Raw genomic sequence first — 22,281 nt, 5'->3', positions numbered from 1 at the left:
TGGTGGAATACTGTAATTCTCTGGGTTTCTCTCTTGCGCTGTTTCAGTTCCTAGCAAATCCTTTCCATTTGTAATGGTTTATGTTGCATTATTACCCATGACTAATGACTAATGCTGCAAAACTCAATAGCATATAATGAGGCAGTGTACTGCTTCCCTAGCACTTGTAGTGTGGTCTTGGGTCTGTTAAGACCCCCTATTTTTGGCTTAGCTACTTTATTCAATCATACAGTGTATTTAACACCTGGAATTTGCAACCTTGCTCTTGTTAAATACCAATAACACTCACATTTGATGTGCATGTTTGTTGTCATTAATAATTCTAAACCTTTAAATACAGATGCATTTTTTACTTATGTTTTATCTGTATACTCAGTTACTTTATGAGAAATTACAGATTAGTGATTATATAAAGTAATAATGCAAATATTAAACAATAATTTTACAGTGATATTAGTTGCTGTGTATGAAAATCACATTTTTTTTAAATTTTTTTTTCCAGGAAGTTAATTTATCTTATTGTCAGTCGCGTTGCATATCTAATGTAAATAACCATCATGAGTGTAATGAGAGAAGAGGGCTCAGAGACAGCCCAACAGTATGAATCTGTTTGACATCTCCAGTAGGAGAAGCACACCATTTATTTCCATAGGAAAGTCCTTTTCAGCCCCACTGTGGAGGCATGATGGTATATGCTGATGAATGCTGTATGTGGGGGCCACTTCTTACCTTAGGCTAAATAAGTGCACTAGAGTGAGGATACCAGCCTGATCAGCATGCATCAGTGCATACATGCTTCTGGACTCATGATGTTGTTAGATAATTTAAAGGTCAACAGGCATGGGTGAAGACGTAACATGTAAGAAGGTGTCTTTAATAAGAGTAAAAATATATTTACATCAATATGTTCTACATTTTATTTTATTGTTTTATGTAGTAAAAGCAATAAATGGTTAGTATTTTCCCATTCCGATGGTTTTCACACACAATACTTTGTTAAATAGCAAATTAGAATGGATAAGAGTTCTGTTTCTAAAATCTAGCTGAGAGAGAGACAAAATAATAATAATAGGCCTAATAATAACTTAGTCAGGAAATACTTATAACCCTAGCTAAGTTTGTTTCCCACTTTGCTAAACAATATTTTATTTGACCCCATCCTCTTCTGAGCAATTAGTGAATTACATTGCAATCTTTTAACCACTAGGGGGAGTGGTAGACATACAGCCAGGATATCACACTAACTGCTGCATGTCTCACTTCAAACCAGCTGCTGTGATCCGATCAGATGATTAGATTAATATCAGAGTTTGAAGACTCAACATCAACCATAAGCCTGATACTCAAGGATGCGGTGAGGCATCTGTGGGACATTGTATTTGCTTATGAAACATCTCAGCTGTTAGCTGTTGAAACTAATAAACAGCCATGATGTTTGAAACCAGCAGCCAGCAGAGTTGGGGCCAAATGCCTCCTAACACTCAAGAAGTTTTGTTTTTGTCATGTTGACATGTCAAATATTTTAGGGGGAAATAACACCGAACAGTCCATTACACTAAAGTGTTTGTTGTCTCTCAACACTATTTTCACTAAATATTCTATATAAGCCCTGGCACATGTCAGTTCCTTTAGAGCACTGTGCTCCCCAGATATACAGAGGCTAGTCTGGAACAATCCAAAAGGATGAATGCTGTCATGTTGGGATGGAATTTGACTTTGGATCATAGATGGACATGGAATAATTGTTGTCTTCTGTTTATATTTTTCCTTCTCTTGATGAACATCGTGGCTTGTTTCTCCTGTCATAATACGGACTTCTTTTCCTTTAAGGACCAAGAAGATAAAAAATGGTACCTTTTCTTGGCATGTGTGTGTGTTTAAAAGGCTATTGTTTCTTCCTGATTTAGTCAGTGTTCTGATAATATGGATTGCTTGTCTTTCTTAGATTGATTGTCTGGGTAAATTAATGGAACAACAATTCAGTTTGAATCAAAGTAGTTGAATTGTATCGAATATATACAATTTAAACTGAATTGTTGTTTAATTCTATTGATGTCTACTGTCTATAATGGTAAATGTTTCAAGTTTAGTCTCTTCTATGTTTATTAAATACATTATTAAAATACTTGTCCTGTGTGTTTTAAAAAAATTAAAACATGCTGTACTGTTTTAAATAGAGTTGTGTGAATGTGTGTGTGTGTGTGTGTGTGAGAGAGAGAGGGGGAGCAAGTAGAAATGAGTATTTAAGTGCCATTCAAATTTAATCAGGTCAAAAGTACGTTAATGTGACTTTGTAGGAGAAGGTTAGCTGTGCTTATGTGTGCCAATAATTCAAGGACAGCCTCTTTATCCTTTGTCTCCTCATAGCATGCGTCTGAAGTGTGTGAGACTATTTACACACAACATTAACCTGGAACTGGATGGTCTTTCTGCTGCTTAATTCAGTGAATCAGAGTTTCATCTCTCTGCCTGACATCTTGGCGTTGAGTTTACTAAACATTGCTAATCAGTCAATACTGTTTAGCTAATAACAGTGCTGCACGTGGTTGCTGTTTTGGTTTTGGCGTTGTTGAAGTTCGCAGCAGGGTGCATTGCCCTTTAGGGGGGGGGGGTTAGTCTCATCCAGTGTTCCCCGTTTAAAATGCAATGTATTAACACAGAAAAATCAACAGCCTTAAAGCTTGAAGCTTATCGGTTCTGTCATCACCTTTTAACAGTTCAATTTCAGTTCATCTGCCCCTTCCCCCGAAACACGTCATGGTCCTGATGGATTTGTTCATGTCTGTTTAGAGTTTACTCTATCAACACTGAACAGAACCAGCTGGAATGCACCCGACTTAATCTCATCCTAGTCATAACCCTCTCCCACACTAACACTGCAAAGTAATACTTAGAATTTTAGCCTATTTTTGGTTGTTCTGAGGATGGCTTTTAAGAATGAATTAGCATATTTGGAATCAGGATTGATCTAAATCCTACGGCTATGAGTGATAGCATGGTCAATTGATGGTGACAGATGGAAAAAAAAAAAAAACATGGTATTTTAGTTTATAAAACTGAATGGATACCGCAGGGGTCTTCAACATTTTCAAGCCCTTGATGGAAAGAGAGATAAAGCAAGGGCCCCCATTTCCTTTATTTTTTCCTTTTTTAATAAAACGGCATTTCATAATCAAAAATACAGTTAAAAAATACAGTAAAAGAGCAATATTGTAAATTGTTATTACAATTTGAAATAACTGTTTTCAATTCAATTTTAATATCTTCACTGTCACATGATCATTCAGAAATCATTCTAATATGCTGATTTGCTGCTCAAGGAACATTTCTTATTATTATCAAACAGTTGTTCTGTTTAATGTTGTTGTGGAAACTATGATATATTTTGTTCAAAAGAACCACAATTATTTGAAATAGAATAATTTCACGCTACTGATGTACAAATACGATGAATGATACTTTTATTATGTACTGTAAAATTAAAATATTTTATAGATTTAATTGTGGGAGGGTCCATCCAAAATTTGGCTTTTTTTTACCTTTACAAAAATTTGTTAAATATTGTACATTTTAATAAATGTTGGACCCCCTGCTCTAACACTGTGGACTAATTGCAGACCTCTGGATAACCATGCTCATGTCCCATTGTATATTCATAATACTTACTCATAATACATAATACTTAATATAATATTCATAAAAAAACATTTAAGGCACATGTTCAAAACCCGTGATACTGAACATGAACAGGACTGTTGTGTGTTTCTTTCTTTCTTTTCTTTTTTTTTTAATTATTGTTTATCTAAGATAAGTAAAAAGACAAGTTAGGACTATGACCTGCAGTTTTCTTAGAAGTCAGTAAAGAGCCCCGGTACTGACTGTTATTGGCTGATATTAGGTCATAAAATCTGTTCTTGGAATACAGCAGCAGCATCTCAAACACATTGTTTTGGCAGATTCCGTTAGAAGGACAGGTGTGTGCCACACAACAGGCAGCAGGTGTAACAGAAGATTTATAGATTTTAATCACATTATGCTGTTGAGAAATAATTCTGCCCCAAGGCTACAGGAAAGAGTGTGGTTGATGAGTGGATATTGAGCGTAGATCTAGCAAAATAAGTCAACAGAAAGCAAATTAGTCAAACAGAAATGTACATTTGTGATAATCAGTGATTACTGACCTGTTGTCGTAACCAAATCCCCCCTCACAGTACAATGTGCACCTGTGTGACACAGATTGATGTCTTTGTAGACTACTTTTGTAGTTTTTTAGCTTTTTTTTTTTTTCATTAATTGTGGTCTCATCTCTTTGCCTACATCCTTTTTATGTATGGCTGTAGACCAAATCGGATCAAAAACAACAACAACAAAAATGCCGTTGCCTCTGTTATGTCCTTTGAATGAATTTTTCACTTTTACTGTGAGGTATATGGGAGGAGAAGATGGCTTTAAATATAATATTCATATCAGAGGTGCATGCATGGGACAGATATTTTTCAATTATAAATTGATTTGCATCTGCTAAACTAACAAATATAAATGCAGACAGCTGTATTGACTATAACTTCAGAAGATCTTTTCTATATAAAAGCCTAAACAGAATGATATTCTACAGATGAATTAATTGATATTTTAAGGTGTATTTCAATTCTCAGGGAGAGGTCAGCAATTGTAAATTGCTGTCTGGGTGAAAAGCAGTCAAAAAAATCTCCATATAGATAGGCCAAAAAGAAACCCCAGAGCATTTCCAAATGGTAAAATAAGCAGTTGGTAATTTGCATCATTACATCAGTGAGAGGGTGTAGAGTTTTCAACCAAAAGCCAGCTTTCCTTAAATTTGCTTTATTGTTAGGTAAGACTGAGTGTTCCTTGTGTTTCTTTTGGCACATTTGAAGCAGACGGTACAAAGTAGAACAAGTTCTCCTTCCCTACTTTCACCTGCCACAACCGGTGCTCGACTGGCATGGAAATATATACGATATGCCATGGAATCTATGTACTGCTGCATAAAAATAGTAGCAAAATAAGCAAAGATATATGTCATATGCAAATTCAGAATACATACCTTTCTGTTATAATAACGTTCAATTTCTGCTGTTTATATGCATGTGAATAATGTTTACCTTTCTCTTTTTTCCTAGAAATATTTATGGTTCACAGTCCAACAGGAATTATCATAACTCATCTCACAGATAAATGCTATAGTGCAAATGATTATTTGGTGTGCTGAATAATGGCATGTGTTTTGCATTTTACATTAACTAAGGAATTTCCTTATAATAAATCCACAGATTCCATACGATATCAATTTCCCCATCTGAAGAGGAAATTCCCTTGGGCAAGCATTTGCTTGAGGGCTCATTCTCTGCGAATTTAACCTTCTGCTCGCACACATGAAACAGAATGTAAGAAACAATAATCGTGAAACCCAGATTTGATTAATTCTTAAAAAATGAAATTTCGTGATCTCCTGGGGTGTGTTGTGAACTGTTATGCAAAACAGTTGTTATGTGATCTGAACTGAGGTCTTCATGGTAAACTTCTACCTGCTTAAAGGTTCCCTTAAGTCAGTAAAGACTGTCAGAAACAACCAAATGAATTCATTTCTGACAGGTTAACTGATTTACTGATACGACATGTCTGTTGGTGACTTTAACAACTTGGTGAAAGATGCCAAACAAAGTTCTCCATCATGTAGACATTTTATGCTTTTTTTATGGATATCTTGACAGTACAAACACACACATGCACACACACACCACTGCTGCTCTAAAAACTGCTCCGGGCTGTAGAAACTGTTCAGTGTGTCTGAACCAAAGGTTTATATTTGTAATTATTATTTAATTTTTTTTTTTTTAATGGTTTCTTTTTCTAGTTGCATTTTTAAGTAATTTGTGTATATATATATATATATATATATATATATATATATATATATATATATCTTTCGTGGTTTCTTATGTTATATATGCAATGCAATCATCTACAATGAGAGTATTTGTACACTTAAGAAACATTAAAAACACCAAAATTTTATCAAACCCTTGGTATATATATATATATATATATATATATATGTGTGTGTGTGTGTGTGTGTGTGTGTGTGTGTATATATATATATATATATATATATATATATATATATATATATAGGTCTATTTCAATTTCTTTGCTTAATTTCATTGTTTAATTATATATTCAAGAAACAGCTAAAATACATCTCTTCCATCTACACTTGACCTCAAACACTAGCACTCTCTATTCTATTTTTTTATTTTACTTGTTTTATTTATTTTATTTATTTATTTTTATTTATTAAAAAACCTAACACTTGCACTCTCTATTTTTTTTTCTGTTCCATCTACTTGTTTTCTTTTTATTTATTTAAAAAAAAAAAACTTACTGAAACTTACTGAGCCTGATAAAAATGCTCATTTTAGATGAAAATTTCAGATGGCACTTAGAGGCTTTTGAAAAAGGTCAAGTGAAAAGTCACTATTGCGATCTCTACAATAGTGGTTATGACTATATGTCAGTTTCGTGAATTACATGATTCACGGAAAGAGTAGATTCACTCCAGTGTTGAAATGCAGTTGTCATGCAAAACTTGGCAGTGTGTAAGTTGGCTATTGGTCTTTTTAGCAGCATGGAAAACAAAACATTTATACAAATTATGAAAAGGATATATACAGAAAAACTCTTTTTATAATCTGGCATAGACCTTAGTAGAGTTGTAGTAAATCACAGTATGTTTACATTTGACAACCAGAACGTTTTATATTACATAAATAAGCAGTATATTTATTGTTTTAGAATTTTAAACCTACAAATCTATGAATTGTTTTGAAATGTATATATTTCCAAATGTTTTTGGAAGCCACCATATTTATGAATAATGACATTTCCATCATCTCAGTGTCTACACAGAAGGAATCTGTTAACTATCAGTCACCATCTGGCTGTATCAAATTTTCTGTTAACTAAACAAAAATATCAAGCTCTTATCTCGAGCAGCTACTGCGCAGCCTTACAACATATTATCTCTCATGTCATCATCACATGAATACAAATGCTGACAAATTGTAAGTATAATTGAAGCACTGCCAAAAAAACGTGGGCTCAGCAGTAGCCTACATTATATGAAGTGAAAGTCTCAAGAGAAAAAAGGGAGGAGTGATGACAGTTGACCTGGTGAAACTAGTTCTATAGTTCTTTCAAGGTCATCTTTTTTTTTTCCATGGACACTCTTAATCTGAGTTAAAGTTTGATTTCTGTAAAACTAAAAGAGATTTATTTTTAATAAAATACAAACAGGATTTTTTTTAATGTTATTCAGTAATAACATTACTAAATAACATAAGTCAATTTTATTTTAAATATATTTTATTAAAAAAGAAGCAATATACACCCTTAAAGACCTCATAGTAAAATAAAATAAAATAAAGTACACTCCAACATTCACATACACCCAACTTTACAACTATACATAAAACACATAAAATACAAAGACTGACAGTATCATATGACAACACCAGCATGCAGCGGAAGAAAATTATCGCTGGAGTTTCTCTTCCCACATAAGAAGTGATTCATCTGTTCTGTTTCATTACAGGTGCTTGAATTCAGTGGCAGTAACATGAGTTAAGTAAGAATTAGATAGGTGTGTAAAATGGCTTGGTGTCAGCAGCTGACCCCAGGTCAGAGCTGCTGATAACAGGGGCCTTTGCTAGAGTCAGCCTATCATATCTCATGCTGACTAGGTCATTCCTGTGGGAATTAATTTGTATCTTGTGCCCACAGAACTCAAAGGAGTTCAGTTAGGCCAAAAGCAGTGTATAATTTCAGGAAAACAAAAGTGTTTTTCTTGCCCCCAGAGTCTGTGGCGTGAATTGATCATTCAGTTTTTTTTCTGTTTTGGCTGTCACCCTACTTCCCTTCCTACACCTCTGTGCCTTCCCGAGGGTAAAGAATGCCTGTTGAGCTTAAACCAGGGTAGAAATGCCCATTAAACTGACTGAGAGCAGGCCCGCTGTAGCCTAAAGCGGAGTGGGAGGGTGATGGGGAAATGGGGGGCGGCAGGGGCAGAGGTGATGCCCACTCGGACACCGTGGAGCTGGGGGAGTAAGTGCCAAACCCTGCGGGTTGCGAAGCTCTCTGTGCTACGTCCACCGGCAGACTGAGTGCAAAGGGACGACTCAGGGGATCTCCTTCCATGTCGAGAGAACCAGCTACACTAGACATCTCAGTCAGGAAATTGCTCAAGCAGGGTGACGGACCCGTGGATGCAGGTGAAGGGCCCTTTTCAGGCAAAGTGGAAATGTCAACAGCTTGATTTTTTGGGCTGCCCCTGCCATTACTGTCTCCTGACTCAGAGCTCAGATTCCCTCCAGGACTGCTCTTCTCTGGGAGAGTGTCAGACTTTCTCTTCCTCTTGCGTCTGAAGTTGCCGTTGTCAAACATTTTTTCACAATTCGGATCTAAGGTCCAGTAATTGCCCTTACCTTTAAAATGAGAGATAAATTGCACATTAAATACAATTATATGATTAAAAAAAATCTAGTTATTATATAGTATTAATTATTTATTTTAAAAAATGGCATATTAATATTTATATAAATATTTATCTAAGAAATAACGTGTAATGTTTATATACTTTAGTATTATTAAGACTATATAATTTTAGAATTTTTTAAAAGAGTTTTTTTTTTTTTTTTTAACTCGATTTAATAATTAAGAATCAAAAGACACAAACACTAACCTGGATCATCTTCATCTCGTGGAACCTTTTTGAAACAGTCGTTTAGTGAGAGGTTGTGACGAATAGAGTTTTGCCATCCCGCTTTGCTCTTGTTATAAAAAGGGAAGTTGTCTGCAACGTACTGATAAATCTGACTTAGAGTGAGACGGCGATCTGGTGCACCATGTATGGCCATCGCAATAAGAGCTGAGTATGAATACGGTGGCCTGACCAGCTTCATAAGATCCTCCTGAGAAGGCATGGAGAACCAGCTCAGTTCACCACCTGGTCCCCCAGGTCCCAAATAGGGCCTTTGCATGCCATAGTGCTGGGGGACAAAAGGAGGTCCTGCAGGGCCAGGCGGTCCACCCAGATAAGGAGTGCTGTTCATCCCTGGGCTGTTGAACCACAGGTAGGGGTTAGGCGATGAGGCAGCATAGTCTCCGAGCTCGTATGAGGAAGGATTTGTTCGCTGTGGACTCGGCAGTGATGGTGGTGGATAGTAGCTGTCGCTGTACAGACTCAATTCTGGAGGTTCCTGTCCCAAGCTTGGGAACTGAGGGCCACATCTCGTCGGAGACTGACCTTGAGATTCATAGGATGTCATTGTTTAGAGATCCTGATGTGTTCCACTTGGAAAGTCTTTCTCTTTCTCTTACTCTCTAATGACCTGTACTTCTTTTTTACCTTATGGTTCAGGAACTCTAAGATGTTTCCAGCCGGAGTTGTCCTGCGTGTGTCCTCTCTTAGTGCTATTGTGCTTCCTTCTGCTGTATCAGAATCATCACCTGTTGCACCTGTTTTATTTATGCATATGTAGCACCGCCTAAGTCCCACCTTATTGAAACCTTCCACGTGTTTAGGCTCTTCCTGACACAGCCCCCATAACCACCCACCCACCATCCACAAACCAGCAGCACCGCCATCACCTGAAGGCATTCACAGGGTTTAGCCTGACACACTGGAATTTTCTGTTACAACCACTCCTGAAAATATATATATTCTTTGAAACCTTTTTTTTTTTTTTTTTTCATAACTTTAACATCTCAAAATATGTTATGAACAACAAGCATGTACTTATTGATGGAAAAAGTTTCAATTGCAACTTTTCTTTGTAAGTAGAAAGGTGTTTACATTCTTCTCATTCGACCGTTCTGGGTAGAACCACCAGCATCAATTCATTTCCCTTATCAAAAATGTTGGTTGTAATCAATTAAAGCATGCAAAAACATTTTTAGCCAAGAGATAGTGCTTATTTTAAGTGCAAACTGTATTGCATTAATTACTGTATAACATTTATTTATATGTGTTCATTGTTTCATTCATTCATTCATTTAGCTGGCCACGCCGGGACGTCAGAGATGACGTCATGACGTAAAATAATCGATGACTCGTTTTATTAATATTTTCTTTGAAAGAAACACTTTTAAAGAACCGATTCGTGTAAATAAATCGGACATCCCATTACCACAATCAAGCTGATACTTTAAAAGAAAGCGAAATTCAAAGGCGAATCAACAAGGTGTACAGTATTTGAGCGTGCACGCGTGAGAGCCACAGTTGCCAAGTCCGCGTATTATACGCGACTTTGGGCTTCGTTTTTGTAAAGTTGCGGGAAAAAATCCCTGGTCGCGGGTTGCGGTTTTTTGGGCTTATTTTTAAAAATATGGTCGCTTGTTATGGAAATCTGACAAGCAACTTAGCTTTTTTATTTATGTTCGCCTGTATTCTCCAATGCATTGATTGACACTCTGTCTGCTCGCAGTTAATAGCCAACTAGTGCAATAATATAAGTGCTGTAGCGTAATTTGCCATATGTTCCGCCCCCTCATTGGAGAAAAATCACATTCAAAAAGACGACACGTGACGCTGTAATCCAAGCGATGACAGAAGTAGAAATAGAGGTGGGATGACTTTCTTTTAGCCTATTCTTTTAGTTTTGTAATGTATTAATTATCACGGGCTGTAATAAAAAAACAAGTAGTCATATCCTAATACTGATCAATACATTTGGTTCGAATAGCCTGGTATGGCAAGATGTCTTCAAATATATTTCTTTTTTAACATTTAAACCACATTATTAGATTACCTTTTGACTTCACGAATACACACATGACAGCTTAATGATTTTTTTTCTTTTTTTATAATATTTTTTAATATTATTATATAATATTTTCTTTTTAATATAATATATATTATAATTGAATATATAATTTAATATAATATTTTATATTTTTTCTATAATATTTATGTGGCATTTTGTTTTTTATGTCATTTATTTGATAGTTATGTATACATTATTTTATTTTAAATGGAAGAAAAACCTGTTTTTGACCTCAAAATAAAGCACTTTGCCGCTGTACATGGCTGTGGGGATGAGCAGTTTTGTGGTGCTTGGAATTCTTTATAATTAATTTAAAAAAAATATTGCGACATTGATGCCTCAAGAAGGTGTAATTGTTCAATTAACACATTGTTTCATTTTAAAATATATATATTTTTTAAATGTAACCAAGTGTTTTTCAAGTGTAATATTTCTGTAAAGGCTAGGGACAGAAAAATTGACATTTCCATAGAATGACCCCTATATATTTTATATACAGCTCCCCTTTGAAGCTCTTGTGCTTTTCTCCTTTTCCATCTCTACAATCCTATTCTGCTCACAGGTGATTGGAGACGAGTTTTGTTCCCACTTTTGTTGCAGTTTGCTAATTTTTGTAAAATAGCTTCTGTTTTTGCTTTTCAGATTAGAGAGTGGTTTCAGTTTAATATGTTGCAGGCTCATATATTGGTAATAAATAATTGATAATAAATAATATTGATGATAATAAATCATCAAAAAAATATTGGGCTTGTTTTGGGCTTGTTTTTGAAGCTGCGGTTGCTTATTTGTCTCGCGAGAGTTGGCAACTGTGGTGAGAGCCGTTAAATCTACGTACCGCACGCCTTGCTCGAGTAACTGTCAGCAGTCGCAATAAAACACGAAATATTAAAACAATTGTCTGCAGTTTGCTGCATTACCAAGGTAATTTGCTTAAGTTATGAGTTTTTATTCACACTACATGTATATTCATGTTATTAGCGTTATTTAAAGCAACGGCTCTTTGGCCTGAGGTAACGTTACATTTGAATTACAGAAAACGGAAAAACGAGTAGAACTGATTATGTACGTGTGAAACTTCGTCTTATTTAATTCACCGCGGAAATGTAACTAATTTAACGTTTAGGATTAAGAAACAACAGTCCAGTGGGAGTTAAGGAGCTTTCTGGTTTTTAGATGTCTGACGATATTTCGAGTGTCCAATCATGTGAGGACTTCAGTCGCGAGAGATTACAACTGAATCAACATTTAGAGAAGATGACTGAACAAATGGAGAATGTTTCAGGTAGATAGCAAACAAACACTGCATTGAATATAATAATAATAATAATGCTGTGAATAAAAAATGAACTGTGTCAATAATCATTTTCTTTGTCCTCAGTGAAGTTGTCTTGGATGGCCTATGATATGGTTGTGCTCCGAACCAGTCCAGATCTTGCTGAATCCCTCAAGAGCCTGGAGAATAAGTTCCTCAAGTGCAAAGCTGTCATTTGTGGTCCCACAGATGGACAAGATAAAAATTCTCATCCTGCTGCTGAAGAACCTAATATTCCCCAAGAAAAAAGTTAGAGTTTCAGTGTAGAACATAGGCGTCTGATAGGATGATTTTAATGTTGTTAAAGCTAATGGAGTTAAATCTGCCAGAGTTGTTCGGTGCCACCATATATTTGTAATTTAATATGGTTTTATTCCCTCATACAAATGAATAAAGATATCAAAAAAGCAGACATGCTGATTGTGAATCTGATTAATCCAATGCTATTAAAATGCAAAAAGGGGCTTCTGAATGTTTTTCTCATTGCATAATTTTGTCCAAATGAGATTAGTGATTTATTGTGTTTACACATTTGGAAAAAGTTACTAAACCTTTTGACAAATCTATTAGAATGATTTGAGCTTCATGAGGATTGTAAAACGTGTTGCATCTAGTATGCTACCTAAAACGCTGTTCCATTTTTAGATCTTATTGTGTTGTCATCCATTTAAGACAGAAAGAGACCATATAAATGGTAATACATAATTATCCTTACTTCTGTGTGTAATGGACTTACAGATGGAGTCTGAGGGAATTTCCACCAAGAACAGTGAACATGGTACCTCAGATGGCCTGGATTATATCTTGAAGCAGTTGGATTTAATGTCGGAATTGATTGACCAATTGGAAGGTAAATTTGCTATGTTACAAGTTCTTTTTGTTAGCGTAATTCAGTGACTGTTGGACCTAATCCCAACCTTATTTTCTTAGATTTTTCGACAGTAATGTAAAATTACCTTATGAAATGTAATAATAATAATATACAATTTGAAAAGTCATCTCCACACACTCATGTTTTGACAATTCTGAAATGTGTTGGCAGTTTAATAGTTCCTCTTTTTTGAGTGTTGGCAGAAATTCATCTGGTGGCTTTGAAATGGGTATTGCATGAACAAATTTTGAAGAAAATGTGGCACCCTTGCCAAGGGTGGCAGTTAACGAGGAGTCAGCGCTAATACCTTAATCTGTGCCCGCCGTCAATGCTAACACAAACATATCAGCACTCAGAACATCCCGAAAATCCTCCAGGGCTGTCAATAATGAGTTTTATTATGTCAGAGCCATTGGGTTTGGCAAGAAAACATGTTGGCTTCATCTATTGCCTGAGCCCTGCATATCCAGTTAAGTAGGACTAAACATCGTTGAATATTTCGACAGTTACTTGTGGATTAGACCTTCTATAGTCGTATCAAAACCTGCTATAGCCGTATTTTAGATTGATTACTGAAAAATGATAATGAACTGATAGATTTTCCTTTTGGGTGTACGTTAACAGTAACCTTTGCATAGTACATAACAGAATGCTTCTATTTATGCACTTTGATTACAGTAAACATAACCTGTTGGTGCTGGTTATGTTTCAGTCACTCAGAATGGAATGAGAGGGTCTCTTCTTGCATTCTTCTTGCTGTATGTTCAACCACTACACCCTTTGTTTTCAGTGAAGATCCAGCTGCTGCAATGTAACCTGACCGTGTGCTTCACACACCCTGATAGCATGGCTTGTCTCCAGGCTGACGTGGAAACCCCAACGTGGTTAAGCCATCAACAGACGATGGAAGACTAAATATGAAACTCGTAACTCAAGAGAAGTGCTTTTTCACTTAAACATCACAATTTATTAGAAAGTTCAAACGCTAAAAGCATTAGGAATATTTAATTTATAACAGACAAATGTACATTTTCAGAGTTGATAATAGTAAGTAAAATTGCCTCTTGCTAACATTAAGTCAAAAATGCCTCTTGATTTTAACATTGAAAGTGTTTAAAAATTCATCTTCAATTTAAAGAGTGTAGACAGTCATGTCTGATCGAATTAAACTGAATATGATTTATTCATTTAGTCATGCACTTCATTTTTCAGTGCTTAAATATCCTGGTGTTGATTGCCAACATTGCAATTGTACCATTTCACCAGACAAAGTGTCTGAATTCCATCAAAGTCTGTTTGATGCTGGAATCCAGTCAGCATTATATAGATTGCTTTTCTGCTTTGTGGGTCAGAAACCTGCCGGGTGCATGAGGCAGCACTGCCGATGAAGTCCGGCTCCACGCTCCATTCCATCTATCAGAATCAGTGGGGTCTTCATATGGTGTGTGACCATGTCCATGACACTGGAGAAATTCTGGGACACACATACAGTCGATTGATTGAGGGAATCTCACAGAATCAATAAAAATCACCACTGCTGATAATCTAAAACACAGTCTTCACTCAAATTAACCCTAGTTAACCCTATAAAGCCTACTGTATCATATTTGATACACAACTTTCTAAGGCCTCCAATTTATCAACATGATCAAAACTGTTGTACACAATCTGCTACATGCCTTCTGTCATCTGATTGATAATTTGTGTTTTTTCAACAAGAAAAAGTCCTAAACAAGTATATAAGTATCATTCTAAAAACATCTCCTGCAGAGTTGTGGTAAACATGTCTTTTTGCCGTGAAATCTTTAGTGATTTTGATAAAGTAAATGTAAGAGAAACTTATATACTGTTAGTAATATTTCAAGATGAACACTTACTATACTGAAGCAACTTAGGTTTATTTGATTAGCTTTACATCTTTTTTTGTTTTGTTTTATTATTACATACATTTATTTGTATGTCTCTTAGTCATCTTTGTATTGCTTTGCATTATTTGTTTTGCCCCCACAATATAAATGACAGAGCTTTCATCAAACTAATAATCAATATATCATTACCAAGACATTACTGAGTAACAGCATAATACTTACATAAAAATGCTATTAATATTAGTTATGCAACAAATATCTCATTTAATTACATTACAAGCTATCAGAATTTTAGCTTACTTTTTGATAATTCAAATATCCGCAACTGCACCAAATTGCATATTTTCACTCTGTATGGGCCTCTGATTAAAATTAAGGCATTTTCCCCATTATAAGCTTCATATTCTTCTATATCACTTTTATCATACTATACTAGCCAGACAAGCTTGATGTGATACTCAACAAAATAAACACATACAGTCATGGCCAAAAATATTGGCACCCTTGGTAAATATGATCAAAGGCGGCTGTGAAAATTACTCTGCATTGTTAATCCTTTTGATCTTTTATTAAAAAATTCACAAAAATCTAACCTTTCATTGGATAATAAGAATTTAAAATGGGGGGAAATATCATCATGAAATAAATGTTTTTCTCAAATACACGTTGGACACAATTATTGACACCCCTAGAAATTCTTATGAGTAAAATATCTCTGAGGTATATTCCCATTCATATTCACAATTTTGAGCACTCCAGGGTGATTATGAACATGAAATTATCCAGCCATGGCTTCCTGTTTCACAGAAATATAAATAGGAGGGAAAACAAAGCCCAAATTCTCTTAATCATCCATCACAATGAGAAAAACCAAAGAATATATTTCTGATGTGCAGCAAAAGATAATTGAGCTTCACAAATTAGTGAAGTGGCTTTAAGAAAAGAGCTAGAGCAGTGAAAATTCACATTTCCACCATCAGGGCAATAATTAAGAATTTCCAATCAACATAAAATGTTACGAAACTGCCTGGAAGAGGACGTGTGTCTATATCGTCCTAATGCACGGTGAGAAGGAGAGTTTGAGTGGCTAAAGACTCTCCAAGGACCACAGCTGGAGAATTGCAGAAAATAGTTGAGTCTCGGGGTCAGAAATCCTTCAAAAAAAAAATGGTCAAACAGCACCTACATCACCACATGTTGTTTGGGAGGGTTTCAAGAAAAATTCTCCTCACTCATCCAAAAACAAACTCCAGCATATTCAGTTATCAGACACGACTGGAACTTCAAATGGGACTGGCTTCTATGGTCAGATGAAACTAAAAAATTAGCTTTTTAGCAGCAAACACTCAAGATGGGTTTGGTGAACACAGGGATAAAAAGTACCCCATGTGTACAATGACATATACTGCTGTATTTTTGATGTTGTGGGCCTATATTTCTGCTGGAGGTCCTGGACATCTTGTTTAGACACATGGCATCATGGATTCTATCAAATACCAACAGATAAAAAATCAATAAGTGACTGACTCTGTTAAAAATCTTATAATGGGCCATGTTTGGATCTTCCAACCGTACAATAATCCAAACACAAACCTCAAAAACAACACAAAAATGGGTCACTGAGCACAAAACCAAGCTTCTGCTGGCCATTCCAGTCCTCTGACCTGAACCCTGTAGAAAATGAGTGAACTGAAGAGAAGAAGCACCAACATGGAGCTGGGAATCTAAAGGGTCTGGAGTGATTCTGGATGAACGGATGGTCTCTGACCAGATGGTCTGTGGTCTCTTGTCAGGTGTTCTCTAACCTCATCAGGCATTATAGGAGAAAATTTAGAGCTGTTGGAGGTTTCAAAAAGTATTGACTAAAAGGGTGCCGCAAACTGTGGCCAATGTGTATTAGAGAAAAACATTTATTTCATAATGATATTTCCTCCCATTTTAAATTCTTATTATCCAATGAAAGGTTCGATTTTTGTGAATTTTTTTTAATGAAAGATCAAAAGGATTAACAATGCAGATTAATTTTAACAGCCTTCTTTGATCATATTTACCAAGGGTGCCAATATTTTTGGCCATGACTGTATGCAAACTTTTTTTTTTAATGTTTGATAAACTGTTCTATTTCGAGAAAAAAATATATATATTATTTTATATGCCAGGCTTTACAGTGTTAATCAGGACATCATTCATGAGTGACATTTCTGTCAGAATCAACAGATGCCATTACCTCAATACCATTTAGGCCTGTGCCCAGGGAATATCCATCGCTGTTTCCAAGGAAACGGATCTGGATGTTGTACACTTTTTGCTGGTGCAGAACCATGAGTGTGTATGGCTGCTCTGTGCAGCCCTTTGAACTGTCTCTCACCAAGAAAGTGCCATCCTAAAAAAAGACATAATGTATGTGTGTCTTCATACACTTGTTCTATATTTTTTGCTCTCTCTGTTTTGTCTTTCTCTTTATATACAAAAGCCTGGATTTTTTATTGTGTCTTTAAATTACAAATTAATTCTCTCATAAAGGTTTTTTATTCACATTTTCTTAGAATAATTTGAAGGCAGGGGTGCATTTTAGATCATTTTAAAACATTTTAGTGGTGGAACTCACTCTATTCATTTGTCTGAGTGAGACTTCGGCCTCTGCTCGTGACATTTGGCCGACATACCACCGTGGATCCATGTCCTGAGTGAATAAAGAAACATTCAGCCTTTACATTGTGGAGTAGTATGTGTTTGCTTTTATTATTACAGCAGGAAACACATTTTATAGTTTCTGTGATTGAAAATAATGCTCAAGGCATGTAACCAGTACTAGGCTTAAATTTCTTTTGTTTAGCCTCATTGTTAAACAAACCACCAACCCACAGGACCACGTGCAGCAACAGTGCCATCTTGTGGTTATCAAGTCTAACTGCGTGTTTTACATTACTGGATGGTTTGTGGGATTGTGAGATGCTTGTTGTCATGTTTATTAGAGGTACTGTGATTGCACTCACCTGCCCCATCACTTCTACAGGTGGAGGAGGGAGCTCATCCCTCTGTTGGATATTAAATCTGTGTTGGAGATTGAAAATATGTAGTTACTATACTGCTCTTTGACTATAAAAGAATGAATGCAAGTTGTTGATAAAGATATATGCACCTTTGTGTGGGTAAAGTTGCTGATTTTGAAGCCATTTGTAAGGTGTTTTGGTTTATTGCTGTAAGGATCAAATTTAAATTAAGGTAAAACAAATGTTTAGTGATATGACCATACAGTACAAAAGGTAATACAAATACAAAAAGAATGGTACCCGATTTGCCAATACCTTTTTTTGACGGAGTAGATGAGCCAGGTTTCTTACTCCGATCTACCATTGGCACAGCAGGTTTGCCTGTGGATATGATTTGCAGAATGTTCAGAGATCATGCTTTGATATTAGAGGAATTTGAAGTTGAACTCACTTACATTGATTGGGGAGAATGAAAGGCCTGTGTGGAGAGGGATCCGGTCGTGATGGAGGCTTAGATGTCTGAAAGTAAAAACAGTCATCTTATGCACAACCCTATAGTTACAGCATTTACAGTAAAAAGAATCATTAAGATATATTTATACTAAAAAGATCTTTGCTTACATTCAAAAGCCCTCTGGGAAGAGATGCTGACTTGTAGTCCTGAGGTGGTCTTGCAGAACCACGTGGGCCGCTGTCTACACACCACCATACGACAGAACGGGTGAGTGAATTTTACTGATTGAGATACATAGATTCTTTCGTTTATGTACATATTAGTGATTTGTGTTAGTATTGTGAAGTACCTATATAATCGCCGTCACCAAGAGGCTTGGCAACACGAAAGTGAGTCGGTAATTCAGAAGGTGTTTCACTAGGAGGTGTTTCATAGTCATCATCAGCATTCTCATCATCCTCAATATCGCATGATGCTGCGCATATGTAATTGTCTTCACACTCATTACTATTATCTGGCTCCTCATAGTCGTTGTCACTTCCTTCTTGGTCCTGGAAATATAAATACACATTTTGCATTTAATACTAAGTTCCAAAAAATAGTGTTGAGAGGAATTTTTTAAAAGTATAACATGGGGACTTACAAATTCATCAGAATCCCAACCTCCTGGATTAGGTTCTGCATTTTTTTGTTCAAGAAAATAATGTAGAAACATTTTAGGTAGTGCACATAATGGGTTAAGTAGTGTGACCGCAGTTGTTTATGTAGCTGCACAAGAGTTACCTTGGTTTGGAGGCATCCGATGATCTGATCTATTCAAGGCAAAGGATTATAAATGACAGACTCTCGTGCATGTAGAGACAGTTCAGCTTTGTTTATGAAACGTGATCTTGCTTACCTATGAAACAGACTCTTCTTTTGTTTGTTATTCTGATTAATATCTCTGCAGATCTTTGTGATAAATCTTCCAAATAGAAAAACAGAAGTAAATAAATATAGAGCAATGTAACAGGAGAAAGAAAGATTATCACAGGCTCAACATACTATTTTGAATATGCATTATAAACCAGTATTTGGAGGCAAATTTAATTTACAGATACATTGTGTAAACAGTCTGACTGGTAACTTTTAGGTGACTCAGACTCTTTTTTTGTCTTGTATTGGACAGTTGCTATAGTCTATATTAGTGTTTCTGTAGCCCAAACAGTAGAACGTGGTACAAGCAATGCCAAGAGAGTGGGTTTGAATCCCAACTAATGAAATGATCTAATGCAATTTCCAGCCAATACAAGTTGCTTCACATATCTACCAATGCAGACATAGCAGAAGCAGAAGGCACATGTCCTTTATCCTAGCCAATATGTGTAGTTTCTATTTTTTTACCATATTTGGGAGATTTTTGTTCTTGATGTTGAGCTTAAAACTCACGGTATATGTGCTGCAGGGAACTTCTTAAGGTCCTTATCAGTCATGTTCTAGAATAAGATAGAAACAGGAATTATTTGTTCTGTATTGTGATTTGGCTTGTCTGAGCACACTTTTGGTAGTTTTATACAGTACTCTGTGAAAGTCTTTTTGCCATTAGTAGTAATAATACTACTAATGGCAAATACTCACCATCTTTGAGTCCATCATTGAGTGATACAAAAATCTCAGATCATTAATATTAATTTAAATGTAAACACATATTTCCTTTGGCTCACTAAAGCAAACAATATAAGTCTCTTTTTTTTGGTGAAGAATCTAATGTGCCTACAACCTTTGCACAATACTGTATACCGTTTATGGATGGTTATATACAATACAATGTAGTGCATGCAGTACAGTTTAAATTGGAAGTAAGATTGGTCTGAGTTTTAGTGTATTTGTCATAGAAACAGAACAAATTTACCAAGAATCTTGCACCACTCATATTGCTTTTCTTCACCACTCTATCACACCCCAACAGTTTCATCTGAAAACAAAAAAAGTGTGATGGCTGAAAACTGATCTGCAGTCACACTTTGCATTTAATAAACTCAGTCATAGACATTTGACAAACAGTCTATTGTGTTAAAGGTACAGACACAGCAGCATGTTTTAATCTAAGATAAAAAAAAAAGTTCAGGATTTGATATAAACACTCGACAATTTTTTTATAATACATAATTTCTATCTCTTTTTAATGAATTACATCTGTTTTGGATAGTTTTGACATGACTGCAAATCAAAGAAATAAATGAACTTAGTTCATTAGAAGCTTTACACAACTCTGAAATAAGACAGTTCAGAAAACCACATTGCGTGGAAATCTATCAGTCACACTTGAAGCGCTGCAACTGAAGAACAAGAACGTGGCTAAAAAAAAAAATAAGATCTCTAAAGATTACCCTCTCAAAGAGCATTCAAAGTCACATTTGACATTTTACCACTAAAGGCATCATTACAAAAACCAACTGTGTTTTAGAGTCTAGAAGTGTGCTTAATTTCGAAACGAACACAACATAAGGGTTACATGATAAACTTCGTAATGTTGACAGCTACTTTTAAGACATTTAAATGGAATGTGTCTTGTTTTTTGTCAAAAGAAAAATGGATAAATTTCACATACTCACTTTTTTGAGATAATCAACCAAGTTTCCAGAGTTCCAGCCCATCACTTCTGACCTGGACGGTACACTTTCAAAACTCATTGTGATTGGATTGGTTGTTTCTCCGATACAGTGGAAAGGGACTGTTGAGTTTTTGTTTTAAAATCTATGATGCTGGCTATTACAGTATACAATCTTGCTGAAAGTTGCAAGGCGCTTTTCTTGCTTGTGGCTAGTTGGTCTAAGACTGAGTGTGATGATACTGTTGACACAGAATAGCAAGCTCTCAGCTCTGTCTGTTTCCTGTAACTTTGTATAGAGGAAGTGCCTCATCACCAAAGATGTGAAAGTCAAATCTTTCAAAGCATGACTAGGACATTATACCTTTGTACATGACTGCACTTTTGAGGCCCTATAACATAAATGCAACAGAAACATACCTTAATAAATCTAGTGTGCATGTTTAGTTATGAACAAATTGCATGTTAAAAGCATTGCAAGGGTTACAAAAGTACACTCATTATAGACCGGACACATCAAAAGCAAATGGTCTCACATGTTCTTGGCACGAGCAAATAACTAGGCCATGACCACAAATAAACAATTAGACGAGATAAGATGCAATGCGTTCCATCATTGTAGATCAGCACATCCCCGGTGCCTATTCACCTGTTATGCATTGCATTTTCCAAACAAAAAAAGGAAATATCCCTTTTGGGAACAGAACAGCATGCAATCTAACACCAAAGTGAGAGCTGATGGGACTCATCAGTCAACCGCAGGCCAGCAGGACTGACAAAGTGAAGTAGCTGCGTACCCAGGGTGCTTTACATAGGGCTGGGAGCTTGTAGCGAATAAAAAGCAGAAGGAACTTTAGTTTCAAATGTTTTAGGTGTTAAAGATATCCTAAAGATGACCACACTTTATTTTGCCACCATTTATGGTCAACCGTATAATCGTTGGAGCTAAATGAATTCTTGATAGGTTGCCATAGTGTTTTTTTTTTTCTAGGTACATTTTTCAGAATGTGCTTTACAATTTTTCCAAACTTGAGGTTATACATATTTTAGGATATTTAAGAAACCTGAGACCCAAAAGATCTCAAAAAATATTTTTTCAAAGTTGTAAATAAAACAATAAAAGGTAATTGGAGTAAATTTTACAAGACCATACTATTTTAATCTTTCTACTTCAAAATTTCACATTCGATTCAGTGTTACTTAATGATTCTCTGTAATAATTTGTGAAATTTACTAGCAATTTATGAGTGGCAGTAATTCTACACCAATTTTTTTTCCAGTGTAGGAGGCACAAGGACTTAACCTGTAATGTAAAAGAACACTAGTAAACTAGTGCCAGAAACCTCTAATGA

The 22,281-nt window shown here is 35.6% G+C and overlaps 3 protein-coding genes across 5 annotated transcripts in view; 1 reads left to right on the top strand and 2 right to left on the bottom strand.

Moving 5' to 3' along the window:
- Nucleotides 1-7,332: 7,332 nt before the first annotated feature.
- foxi3b (forkhead box I3b) lies at nucleotides 7,333-9,512 on the bottom strand. The gene is made up of 2 exons (XM_058798311.1): nucleotides 8,759-9,512; nucleotides 7,333-8,501 (listed from the first exon to the last, which is right to left on the bottom strand). Exons 1-2 carry the CDS (start codon nucleotides 9,342-9,344, stop codon nucleotides 7,939-7,941), a joined length of 1,149 nt encoding a protein of 382 aa, XP_058654294.1. The 5' UTR covers nucleotides 9,345-9,512; the 3' UTR covers nucleotides 7,333-7,938.
- Nucleotides 9,513-11,536: 2,024 nt separating this feature from the next.
- The window catches only part of syce3 (synaptonemal complex central element protein 3), a 41,909-nt gene continuing 31,164 nt past the window's right edge, over nucleotides 11,537-22,281 (top strand). For 2 of the 3 annotated variants that reach the window (XM_058797863.1, XM_058797862.1), the window contains exons 1-5: nucleotides 11,537-11,762; nucleotides 12,015-12,123; nucleotides 12,220-12,402; nucleotides 12,892-13,003; nucleotides 18,516-18,606. In XM_058797863.1, coding sequence (XP_058653846.1) covers nucleotides 12,015-12,123; nucleotides 12,220-12,402; nucleotides 12,892-12,902 — 303 coding nt within the window. In that variant the 5' untranslated portion in view covers nucleotides 11,537-11,762 and the 3' untranslated portion in view covers nucleotides 12,903-13,003; nucleotides 18,516-18,606. Of the gene's footprint in view, nucleotides 11,763-12,014; nucleotides 12,124-12,219; nucleotides 12,403-12,891; nucleotides 13,004-13,814; nucleotides 13,954-18,515; nucleotides 18,607-22,281 lie in introns of those variants that run through there. The other variant, XM_058797860.1, reaches the window with a different exon arrangement.
- Nucleotides 14,360-21,350, bottom strand: lcp2b (lymphocyte cytosolic protein 2b). Its single transcript, XM_058797854.1, has 15 exons — nucleotides 20,934-21,350; nucleotides 20,231-20,293; nucleotides 19,768-19,814; nucleotides 19,238-19,303; nucleotides 19,123-19,151; nucleotides 18,983-19,017; nucleotides 18,689-18,890; nucleotides 18,507-18,580; nucleotides 18,341-18,404; nucleotides 18,201-18,266; nucleotides 18,035-18,092; nucleotides 17,889-17,946; nucleotides 17,501-17,575; nucleotides 17,120-17,275; nucleotides 14,360-14,498 (listed from the first exon to the last, which is right to left on the bottom strand). Exons 1-15 carry the CDS (start codon nucleotides 21,009-21,011, stop codon nucleotides 14,373-14,375), a joined length of 1,197 nt encoding a protein of 398 aa, XP_058653837.1. The 5' UTR covers nucleotides 21,012-21,350; the 3' UTR covers nucleotides 14,360-14,372.

The sequence above is a fragment of the Onychostoma macrolepis genome, chromosome 14 (genome assembly GCF_012432095.1).
Source record: "Onychostoma macrolepis isolate SWU-2019 chromosome 14, ASM1243209v1, whole genome shotgun sequence".
Lineage (NCBI taxonomy): Eukaryota > Metazoa > Chordata > Actinopteri > Cypriniformes > Cyprinidae > Onychostoma > Onychostoma macrolepis.
The sequence above is the reverse complement of the archived record's forward strand: the minus strand, read 5'-3'. Positions and strand labels throughout refer to the sequence as shown.